The sequence below is a fragment of the Emydura macquarii genome, unplaced genomic scaffold, assembly GCF_026122565.2.
Source record: "Emydura macquarii macquarii isolate MOO-44397 ecotype Brisbane River unplaced genomic scaffold, CSIRO-AGI_Emac_v2 contig_3240, whole genome shotgun sequence".
In the NCBI taxonomy this organism is placed as follows: Eukaryota; Metazoa; Chordata; order Testudines; family Chelidae; genus Emydura; species Emydura macquarii.
Window position 1 is genome coordinate 2670155 of NW_027133377.1, and position 12207 is coordinate 2682361.

The following is a 12207-nucleotide window of genomic DNA, read 5'->3' on the forward strand; positions in this document are numbered from 1 at the left end:
AAAAATCCTGAGCCACTATAAAACAAATGGACCGTATTATACCCTCCATTTCCACTGGTGGAAGGATAAAGGAACACAACAGACCCCATCACAAGGAGATCCGCCTCTGTGCTGTCATTTCTCCAGCCCTATAATTTTTCTAATCCCATGGAAAAGGTTTGAGCTTCTGAGACAGGGTCAAATAAATACCTGAAGTCAAATCAAAGGCCGGCACTATAGACCCTAGTTTCCTCCCAAGTGCATGGAGGCCGTATTTTAGTGGTGCGGGACCAGAAGAGGCTGAAAGCCCCAGGGTCAGGAAATACTTCTACATACACACTCCTACCTGACCGGAATGCAGGGAGAGACACAAGAGGATACTTAACTCAGGGCAGGAACCGAGCAGGTAAGAGAGGCAGAACAGCAGGTAAAGAGATAAAGCTCCTACAGAAAGCTCGTTCACGGAAAGAACTGACTGGGAAGTTATAAGCAGGGCAAGCCAAGGACAACAGGAGGGTGGCATGCAACCACAAGTTGGAGTGGGGAGGGGTGCTGGTTCACAAAGCTAACACTAATGGTCTTAGGGACCAAAATCATTTCAAGCTCAAGGGTTGGACTGCACAGATGATGTATTTAGACAACAACATTTCTCTCAATATAAATTTCTGTAACCAGAAGGCAAAAACTGATCAACAAATAATAAGGAGAAGGGATGAAATGGGAATAAGGTGATTTGGTCTCTGTTCCCAACTTTGCAACAAACTTGTTGTAAGGCAATGGACGAGATGCAACCTCAGTTTCCCCACTGGTTAAGTAAGTATACTTTTCCACCTCAGAGGGGTGTTACAGCACTTCATATCTGTACAGCCCTTTTAGATCCTCAGATAGAAGGCTTAGATAGACTTCTTTATTTACAGAATTGGAATTCAAAGCAATTAGCTGAACTGAATGATTTGAGCCATTCCTATCACGGGATTTTCAGTTCATAGGAAAAGGTTAAACATTTAATTTTTGAAGTGGATTAAAGTATTTAAATTATATATAATGTAAGTTCAAAGGAAATTGGTCATTACTCCATCATCTCAATACTTGAAAATTATTTTAAAATGTAAAAAGGAAATTCACATGACTCAGTGGTGTCCTACATTATTTCTAAGAGTCATTTGTCCAACAGTAATATTAAAGAAAGCACAAAGGCATAATCATTATATTAATACGGTACACGCGTCAAAAGCTAAACCTTGTGATTCCAATACGAGTTCAGTCAAACAAAAATGGGATGAACAAACTTTTTTTTCTCCTTTGCTGCAAGGCAATAAACTAGTATGCACAGAGAAAAAATCTGCCACCAGCTCTGAATCAGCATAGGCTATCATCCACACAAACAGTACATCTGAACTAGCTTGAGCATCTATGGGCTGACCTATCAGTCCAATCTCTTTTTTAAAGATTAGTTTATCCTTCATTGACCTAAAGCAGCAGATCTACTGAAACAAAATATTCTCAAATGACTGGATAGGACCTTGTGTGGGCCTCTCTATATGGGTGAATTTCACCTTAAGTGAATAGCTTACATGTTCAAGAATGAGGCTTGAAAAAATCATCTCAACCAAACAAACAGAAATTTTGGACAAGCAAGCGGTATGAAGAACTACGAGAGACAGGGAGCAGAGTGATTTGAATTCAGGGCAGTAAGTGACAGAGGACCTAGGAGTAGTAGAAAAGCTGAGAGGTAGGGAAAACTGTCCAACCCATGGAGAGAAGCAGTAGTAAATTTTCAGCCAGACGGGCAAAAGGAAGCCCTGCAAAGAGGTTTCTGGAGGGTGTGTAGAATTGATCCATTATGGGAGGTGGAGAAATCTGAATATAAGTTAACTATGAAGGGAGAAGGAAATGGCACTTTATTTTTTTTTTAAACCATATAGCAGGCTCAATCCTTAAAATAATAGGTGTTGGGTAAATTTAAATTCCAATCAAGAACGAAGATTAAAATCTATCCATCACAGATTGAGGACATTGATAAAAGCGTTTGCAAATTTCTGCTTAGATTTAATGATAGTTTAGTTGTTTTGAGAATTTGGGTTATAGCTTTATTTATAAACTCTATGTAGTCTATTTTAATTTATTTCTTGTGGCTGGTGGTTATTATGGTCCTACAATGGGGAATTTTTTTTATTTCATTTTGGATTTAAAATGTTGACATGTATTACTTTTCCTATAACTACAATATATTTTACATTTTTATTTGCATTTGTTGAGTCAAATTTCAAAGTTCAATTCTTCACTGCAATTTTTGCATTTTATGCTACAACACACTCATTTAGGCCCTGATCCTTTTAAGCTCTTATATATGTGCAGATACCTATTCCCCTGAAAGCACCACTGGCTTCAGTAGGGCTCTGCCCAACTGCATGATTTTGTAGGATCAAGGCCTTAGTGATTCTCTCATTCAAATATATATCTAAATAAATAAATATTTATAAAATAAATATAAATAAATAAATATCTCTGTAATAAAAAGATTCTACCACGTGTGAAGCATGACTATTACTATAAAAGTTTTTATAACTTTAGTTTAGCTATTCTTTGTTCTATTTATTGTCAAGTTTTTTTCAATCCTGGAACCTAGACATTAATTGCAAGACTTGCTTTATCACCCCTCTAAATGAGTATCGTACAAATGAAACCAGCACCCACTTTACTGTTATTGTTCTTTACAACATTGCTCCCCAGATCAAAACCCTATGACGGCACATGACAAGATTTGTAAAACACCAAGTTCCATACCTCACTTGCCTCAAACCATGAACACTTCAGTTAATCTTTAGTTCCATGACAATAACATTTCTACTACTTATTTTGGATATATAGCTTATTTATTTATATACATAACTAGTTACTGCTTTTGTGTGTGTACTCAATAGGTTAAATTTATGGAAACATGAATCTTCTCTATATTTTAACAAGTAGCCTATATTCTATGTAAAAGACATAAATCAAAAATGAAAATTAAGTTAAACCGTGCATTAAATTAAATAATTTAAGAGGTACTAAACAAGAAATCATTCCATAGTAGCACATGAATTGTTTGAAAGTTGTACCACCACACAATGAAAATCTTCTTTCCCACAACTATGAATTTATTTTGTATCACTAAATGGATGAGACACTGAGATGTGGTGAGTTTAAAAAGATTACATTTTTAATTAAAAATTGTTTCATGGGAAGGGGTTCAGCAATATATCCAATTTTCAATGACTGTTACACAGTTCATCCATTGCAGAAAAAAATATTTTTGGACACCATGGATCTGTAGGGTTTGGGAGCCAAAGTGGATCCCTCAAATGTGGAGCAAATTTTAAACAGCAATACTAATCACAGCCTTGTTTTTATTTGTTTAAATAACTTTCTAATCTTTTTATTTGCTAAAATAGCCTTAAAAATGGAAAACGATCATTAAGTTTGGAAGCATGCCATGGCAATTTTTCCTAATAATCTTTGCTTATTCAGTCTCACCAGACGTACATACACAGAGTTTATTTTTTATGCCTGTGGATCTCGCAATCATGCATTGCCCAGTTTTGGGGAGCCCTAAAGAATCATGTCTATTCCACCTCATAAATCCTGACATTGGCTATGAAGCATCAGACAAGCACATGTGAGAATGTCTGATATATATACACATGAACATGTTTGTGTATGTATGTGTGTATAAATAAAATAAATAAAATATGCTGCAGTCAAGCCAGAAAAGGGAACACAATACATTATATATTAGAAGATCGCATAACAGTAAGTCATTTTAAATACTCTCTGAAATAGACACACACAGCAGGATTATGGGTGTACTAAAATATGCAGTTCTAATTAAGAAGTTAGAGAATGTTCCACATCAGCTTTCAACAATTTAGAAATCAGATCAAGTGTTAAATCCAAAAGCCTTAAATAGGTAGAAATATTTCATAATAAAACTGCAGAATGATTTAAGGTTTTGTTTTTTAAAAATAAGTTATTTTCTCTTCTAGTTTTAAAGCAAAATAGTAATTAACCCTTCATGCTAGAGAAATTAACCCTTCATGCTAGAGAGCATAGTACATAAGACATGACAATTCACAAAATGTAATTTTCTGAGGTTGTCTACACTTAAAATGCTGCAGCAGCACAGCTGCGCCACTGTAGCACTTCAGTGAAGACACTATGTACACCAACAAGAGGGTTTCCCCAGTCAACATAGGTACTCCACCTCCCCGAGAGGTGATAGCCAGGTCTACAGGAGACTTCTCCCATAGTGCTGTCTACTACCTAGCTAGTGCTGTCTGCTCCGGGGGTTAGGTTGGTTTAACTGCATTGTTGAGGGATATGGATTTTTCACATCCCTGAGCAACATAGTTATACTGAACTAATTTCCTGGTGTAGACCAGACCCTGGTTTTGACAGGAAGTTACCTATTCCCAGAGTAGGTTTAACATGATTTGGCTTTCTATGGAAAGTTGAATTCCTTCAGATTACTATGACCCTTCAGAAGAGTAGTCTTAAAACTATAAATGTTCCCTATTCACCCCACTCTCAAGCTGACAGATCACATCTTGAGAAATTTCTACAAGATGTCAAAAAATAAATCCCTATTCAATTAGAGTGTCTTTTCTCAATACATTTTACAATAACCTTGTTAGAGGAACACTTAAAAAAAGAACAAGCTTGAAAAAGATTGTATTTCTAAATATATTTTAAATGATCACCTGGTAAAGAGGACTAAGATTTTAAAAAATAAACAAACTGCACCCAGGGCCCAAGCATAATTTTTTCAGGCCCAGTACAAATTTGTAACACGGGCCACCCTCCCACACACCTACCACAATCCCTCATCCCATACATACAATCTCATGAGCCATGAAATTTTTTTTCCTCGTGGTAATGGGGGTTGCAGCCTGGGCCATGCTCCCCAGGACCTCAGTAAAGTGTACTCTTTCTCCCCCCCCATGTGGAGGCCCTGACTGCATCCATACAGGATGACCTAAAAGATAATGAGCAGATTAGCCAGGGATTTGAGAACATGCACTTTGAGCTCCATCTTTACGTTTTTATTTGCTTCTGAAAAGTTAATGCTCTAAAAGGAAATGTCATAAAGACTCAGACAAAAAACAGGATTTAAGTTAAGAGTTGTCTCAAGATGAATAAGCAGTAGGAATTATCAAACTACATGCTTCAGTCCAGGTCTGCTTTGTCTGCCTCCTCCTATGCTACAGGGAAAGCAGTTCAAGACATGCTAAAGCTGATAAATTTCCAGAAAACAATATTCAAATTCCACTATCTTCCTTTGGGGGGAAAAAAAAGGAGGATCTCTCTTACAAGTTGTGCTAGCTGCAGAAATAGCAAGAAAAAGATGGAAAATACAGATATGTAAATTGAAGCCCTGTAATATATATTGGAATACAAAACTGTTTAAAAACTGCTTTAATTATAATTATTTGGTTAACAGGTGTATATGGCCTACTCATCCGCTCTCTAAAACTGCCCAAAATTCTCTCTTACCACAGTTCACAACTTGTTTTCTTGAACTTTGGTTTCATGAACAACCACTTATTTCAGCCTTTGAACACACACTTCCTATTTTCTTTCCAGTTCACCTTGTACTACACTTCTTCCTAAAAATGCACATACTGGAATAAAGCATGGTCTCTAATCCTTCCTACTTCAGAATATCTTTCATCCTTCATCAATATAGAAATGATGCGTTTCCCCCTCCCACCAAGTAATAGAAATCCTTTCCATGGTAGTGAAGGCTTCATTAATTAGTCACATCTTCCTAGTTTTCAAAACAAAGTTTTTTAGAAGTAAAAATTATATCTAAATTTGTTTTGGAAACATGTGCAATTGCTTCCACATAAAAATAGTTGAGTTTTAAAAATACTGCAGCACCAAGTGCAATCTACAGCTGTTTCCACATTTTTAAAATAGCAGTAGAGACAATATTTAGAAGAGTCAGAAATGAGTGGCCCGACGTCTGCAGACCACATTATCCATCTAAATGACCATCATAATCCAAGTTGAAGAAATAGTACGTGTCAGAATACATTGCTTCAATAAATCAACTTTATGGCAAGAATCTTAAATTCTCTTGTAACCGTGAGGCAGTCACAACAAGAACTTCTAAGTGATTCATCATAAGTGGATTCGTAAAACATCTACAAGCTCTTTCTACGCTGCAACTTCATTAATCCCACAATAAAGTACATCATTGAAGAAAATTAATAGTCATTACCATGTTTCATTTTTCATGTTTGCTCTTCATTAGACTATTCTACCTCTCTTTACTAAGTTTACTGTAGGAATATAAACACTCATCGGGAAAGTAGGGCTGATAATCAAACTGCAAGCAATTTAGTAGTAGTTTTTCCTCTCTCTCACACACACAACACCGTAATTTGTAGACTGTTTGATAAAATAGTACAGATTAAAACATAGCAGACATCTAAATTTATACAATGTAACTTTATTTTGTGTTTGGTAGTATTTTTCATCCAAACTGCAGCGCCAAATGCCTTATGGAGTACGCGCGCGCACACACAACTGATAACTGTAAGGATTAGTAAAGTAACATATTAGCTGAAAGTGAAATAGTACCAGAATTCTGAAACTAAAGTTTTTCCTCTGCATTTGACATTATTTCTGAACTCCAGAAAAAAATATGCCTAGCCATGTGTAATCACTTTATTGTCCATAGCAAAAAGACTGATCAACTAAGAACTCTGCAAGCGAGGGCAAACTTGAAGTTAAAAAAAAAATTACAAAAGTCTGTCAGAATAAATAAGAAAATTGTATAATTTATCAGTATAATGGTAGCATGAAAAAATAAAATTGTATTTTGATTTTTATTCTTTACACTAACATATAATGACCTCAAACCACGGGCTCATACATGGAGTTGGACCCCTATGCAGATAAGCTTGAAGGATCAGATCCTAGGATCACAATACATCTCGGGTGGGATTTTCAGAACCACTCAGTGTTGGCCTAACTGATACAACTCCCATAGACTTTAATGGGAGCAGAAACAGGTCAACACACTAAGCACTTTCAAAAAATGAACAAACAAACAAAAAAAAATCGCACCTCTAAGTCACCACATGGTGTTCTTCTAAAGCAGTCTAGTAAAACAAAACAAACAAACTTGTCTGAAAATTCTCTCTAATGTTGTTATAATACACTATGAGAGGAAGGGTGGAGAAACCAATTTCTTCACTTTGTATATCTGATATCACTTTGTTTCCCATTTGTGTGTGGGTCTCTCACAAAAGAAAGACAACAGCAGAAGACATCCAAATATCAGAAACCACAGAAGTTGGTGCAGGGACTTGAGGCAGATGAAGCTCCTCAAACTACTTTAAATTTTTTTTAAACTAACCAGATTTCAAGGTGATGGAGTCTGTCTAATTCTAAAATGTTTACAATTACATAGAATCATATTAATACCACAAAAGTACCAATATAACTTCTACCCAAATAACTCTATGAAGAAATAATTTACAAACATGAACATGGATGAGAAGCAAAATAGCATTATAATTGAAGTCTCCAACATTTAGTGTAGTAAACAAGCAAAACTAGCCTAGCAAATTTTTCTACGTGATTAGATAAATCTGGTTTATCATATACTCATCTGCATGTTTAATATATGCTGAGATAATGCAATCATATATTAGTTTTCTCCATTTAAGTCATCTACAAAAAAATCTACACACTGCTCTATTCTTTATTTGCAACCTCATCCTGCCACCTCATAATACAGTTTTGACCTATTTTTCAGCTGCTTAATTACTCTGTTTGCTGGCTGACACACTTGTTAAAGTTGACAGTTTTTAGTTACAATGTGTATTTCAAACATAGTCCCTCCTGTAACAATATTAATTTGCCAAAGGTCTCTATGAACCAAACCTCTGGAGACCAGCCAATATTTTTATTTTGCTCTCAAATCAGCTGCTCTGTTTGAACAGACACTTTGTGCAACTGCTGTAATGGTATGTGAAACTAATATTCCGAGAATACAAAACTATATTTAACTAAGTCTTGTTACTAGTGAACTGCTGCTTTAACATCAGTTACCCCCCCAGTTACAACGAACTTGGCCTGCATTTAAAGCTAGCGATCAAAGCAAAAACACATTTTAAAAAATGGCATTTAAAAACATTTAAAATCTGTTAAACAAATTTGGAAGCCTCAGAACATTATGATTTAACACAATAGCTAGGAACAACCTGCTGACCATAGGAGAGAAGTGATATACATTTGTTTCTGACTTTCTCATTTTAAAAATTAGACATTTAGCATTTAATATCAACAGAATCATAATCTACCAAAAAAAATTAAAATACTACCTATAGCATTTCTAGCTCATTTATGTCTTGATATAAAAGGGGTTATCAATATTTATCTTACAAAGTTAATTAATGCCTATGCACCCATAGTACAAGGAGATAAGACGCTTAGCACCTAAAACCAAAATGGAGCTGACATACAAAAATGATTCCCTTGGGGGGGGAGGTTATAAAAAGTAACTGTGGAGTCCTCTTAAAGTTTTATTCAAACAAGAAACTGTTTCTTTTGAAAGAGTCAAATTTTAAATACCAGAAGACATCAGCCTACTTTAAAAGCTAATGACTGGCAAAAATTCCCTTTTTAAAAGTGCTTTTGAGATAGGTCAACATAAAAAATACCCATCTGAAACCCCGAGAAAAATTGGTTTTGGCCACTCTCTAATCAAGTGTTTAAAATACAAAGCAGCAGATCCTAGCTAACTTTTGTCAAGCTCCAACTTCGAGTGATTTAGAACAGACATTTGAAAACAAAACTGTTAAAGAGCCAACACACAACAAATAAGCATTTTCTAAAAAAGATCTTCCTAATAAACAGAATAAATATACCGTCACCTGGGAACAATGGCAGCATTTCACAGAGTTTGAAAATACCATACAAGGATTAAAACAACACTTATCACTAAAGTCATGGTGGGGAGAGAACAGGAGAAAGAAACCGCAGCAACGTAAGTTCCCAAGAAGCTCGCTTGAATTGTCATCAGTCCCACGTACCATTTTAAACTATTCTTTTCCCCCTCTGAAATGGAAATAGACATACTCCTTCCCAAACTACATTTGCAAATCACCTCTGTGTCCTAAAAGGAAGCAATAATCGCTGTAACAAGAGAAACTCGGCAGCCACGCCTTCCTGCTGGCCTAACAAGTTGCAACGGAGGGAACACAGCACACAGCAGCAGTATCACATTTCTACGTTCACAACAATCACACATAGATCCTCCTCAGGTTAGTTTTACACACGTCAAGGGGAAACTTCAGAGTGCACTGGAGAATGGGGCAAAGAGAGAGAAAAGACAAAAAGGGGGGGGAAGCTTCTGGGTGAAAGAGAGAGGAAGGGAGGATCACAGTGAAATGGGAAGCTACAAGGAGTGCGACCAGATGCATGTTTACCACTAGATTCTTCGTGCGAGCGTCACCTCCCTGGGCCAACTTTAGTGCCAGCCAGGGGAGCGGGAAGGGGAACTGCGCAGTGCGTGAGCTCGGTGGGGCACCGCCTGCCCCCCACCCCAAGGACTGAGTGAGAAACCAGCAGTGAGTCACCGACAGCCCGGGAGGAGGGCGAGGGCGGCTCAACCCGGGACCCAAAGTTTGTTCGCTCCTGCGTCCCCCCGCCGCCCCGCACCCCGAGTTCCCTGGGCCCCGGCCGGAGGCGCCTTGGGGAGCAGCGGCAGGCTGCGCACCGCTACCACTGCCCAGAGGCTGGGCGCTCCCCCGCCCGGGCTCTCCGCGGCCACGGCCCGACCCCCAGCGGGGCACTGGTTTTGGGGGGGAAGGGAGCCCTTAGCCCCAGGCAGAGAGACCGAGAACGGGGCGGCAACCCCCCTCCGGCAGGCAGGCAGGCGGGCAGGGCCCTCCTCACCTTCACGGGGCGGGCAGCGCAAGGGTCCGAGCTGCTGCCCTGGGCATGTCCGGGAGAGTCACAGGGAGGCGCCTCCCCGGCCGGGCTTAGCTCTTTGCGGCTGCTCCGGCCGCCGCCTCGGCCGCTGCCATCTTGTCCTGGCGGCTGAGAGGAAGAAGCCCCAGCTCAGCCCGCTCAGCTCCCCGGGCTTCCGCCTCATCTTCCCGGGGAGGGACCCAGCCCTCCCCCGGCCTGCTCTTCCCGCCGCCGCCGCCGCCGCTGCCGCTCTTTTCTCCGCCGGCGGCTTAGGGGCTGGCGCCCATCGTGCACGCGGCGGGGGCCCGCGGGACTCGCTCCCCCTCAGTCCCGCTTCGACATGGCTCGGCTGACTCCCGGCGGAGGGGCCCTCCCTCCCTCCTTCCTAGCGGAGACGGGGCGAGCTGGCGAGCTCTAGGCCTCCGCCGCAGCGGCAGCGCCACCGCCCGGACCCTGCCTGCCGCGCGGCTGCTGCTGCTGCTGCTGCAATCAGAGCGGCCGCCGGGCCCCGGCCCCACGGCGGGATCAGCCCCTCCGCCTGCAGTGCAGTGCAGTGCAGTGCTCCCCCGAGGCCCTTTTGCCAAGCCCTCTCTGCCAGGCTCTTTGCCGGAGCCCAGGGAAGAGGCCCCTTCCCCCGCCCCTAGAGGCTGGCTGGTTGGCGCTCTCCCTTTGCTCCCTGCAGCCCTGTTCTTGCCCCACAGCGGGACTGGGAGCCTACGGAGCCCGGGCCCTTTCTCCTTCTGCAGCCGCGGGTTAGCTCCTCGCTCGCCTGGAACTGAAAAGTCCGCGGCGGTGCAGGAAACTCTTGTTTCCAGGCCTGGACCAAGCCAGGGCTCTCCCCCCTCGCCTAACTCTTCCAGAGCGCTTTCTAGCTGGAGCTGTTAACCCCCCCTCACAACGCCTGGGGAAGGCAGTGAGCCTCATTAGCTGCATGTTACATCCGAGGAAACTGAGGCATGGGGAAGGTGAAATGAGTTTCCTGAAGTTGCTCGTCCGGTCAGTGGTGGAGCGAGGATTAGCACCCAAGTCTCTTGGGCCCAGTCCAGTGCTCGTTTGAACAGGCCACACAGGACAGGCTCAAACGCTAGTGTGGTAGCTACTGTTAATGCCCAGGCTGCTGCTGGCGGGAGGAGGACAGCTTGATGCTCCCTGTGAATTCTTTAGGGAGACCCTGACAAATGTGGATACCTTCCCATTTAACGCCGTCCTAACTCTGGCGCCTTTCCCATTCCCACTGCTCTCCCTCACAGAAATAGAGGCACCCACTGATGTTTTTTTTTTTGGGAGGAAGGGAAGAAAAGTTTTTTGTTGTAATTTCATTTACATGAAAATGATACATTTGGTCAGAGCAGGAAGCATCAGTACAGTTACATAATGCCTGGTCAGACACACAGAGCGTGGCCGGACACCTTGCGTGTGGTGGTAAGGAGAAGGGACAAATTCTCACAACTTACAGCTCAGCCAGGCAGAAGACACAAATGGCGTGGAAGGGAGTTCCTGCTTTGTTTGAACCAACACTGCTGCTTTGTAAGCTGTGAGTTTTCACGTTCTGCCAAAGGCGTCCCCTAGAAAGCAGCTCTCAGCAGCCAGGGGGGTCCATTGCCAATGACTAACTGCCTTGGAACCTTCTGGCTGTACTATTCCATCCCTTCCTGGTTAAACAGGTGTGACACCCTGTACCTCGTGTATCCCCTTATAGTGTGATTTGTGTATCATTCACATTCACACTTACAGTGTAACTGTGTATGGTCTAATGCAAAGTATGTCATGTAAGCTGTTTTTGGAATGCTCATGACATACTGGACATTATTGTTATGGTAGCATGTTTCCTGCAATGTCATGCATATGTACAGATAAGAAACTCTGCTATGTCATATCCCCCAATTTGTGTCTCACATGGCTTGAATAGATGCAGACAAACACAAAGCTGAAGGTACATGCCTTGTAGAGGCATGCATACAGAACAATGGACTGGCCTGAGCACCTCAGCTCAAGTGGGAGAAATCATGCCCATTGCCGGCCATGGCCAATCACCTGACCCCAGGGCGTCGAGGAAACTTGTTTTAAGAAAAAAAAAAAAAAGAGGCATCTTTGTTTCTGGGCTGTCCCCTGGAATCCATCTTCTAAGCAACATCAAGGACTGACAACTGCCCAGGGGTGGGAGGCCTGGTTGCAAGAGGCATCACAGCCAGCTAACATCACAGACTGAAAAGCTACTGAAATATTAAGCTTAGGTTGGGATGTGAGTTACCTTTTAATTAA

At 41.3% G+C, this 12207-nt stretch overlaps 1 protein-coding gene across 3 annotated transcripts in view; it reads right to left on the reverse strand.

Moving 5' to 3' along the window:
* Window positions 1-10432, reverse strand: part of HIPK3 (homeodomain interacting protein kinase 3) — a 126615-nt gene extending 116183 nt beyond the window's left edge. For 2 of the 3 annotated variants that reach the window (XM_067532110.1, XM_067532108.1), the window contains exon 1: window positions 8907-9854. In XM_067532110.1, the coding sequence (XP_067388211.1) occupies window positions 8907-8925 (19 nt within the window). In that variant the 5' untranslated portion in view covers window positions 8926-9854. Of the gene's footprint in view, window positions 1-8906; window positions 9855-9930 lie in introns of those variants that run through there. The other variant, XM_067532109.1, reaches the window with a different exon arrangement.
* Between the last annotated feature and the right edge of the window lie 1775 nt (window positions 10433-12207).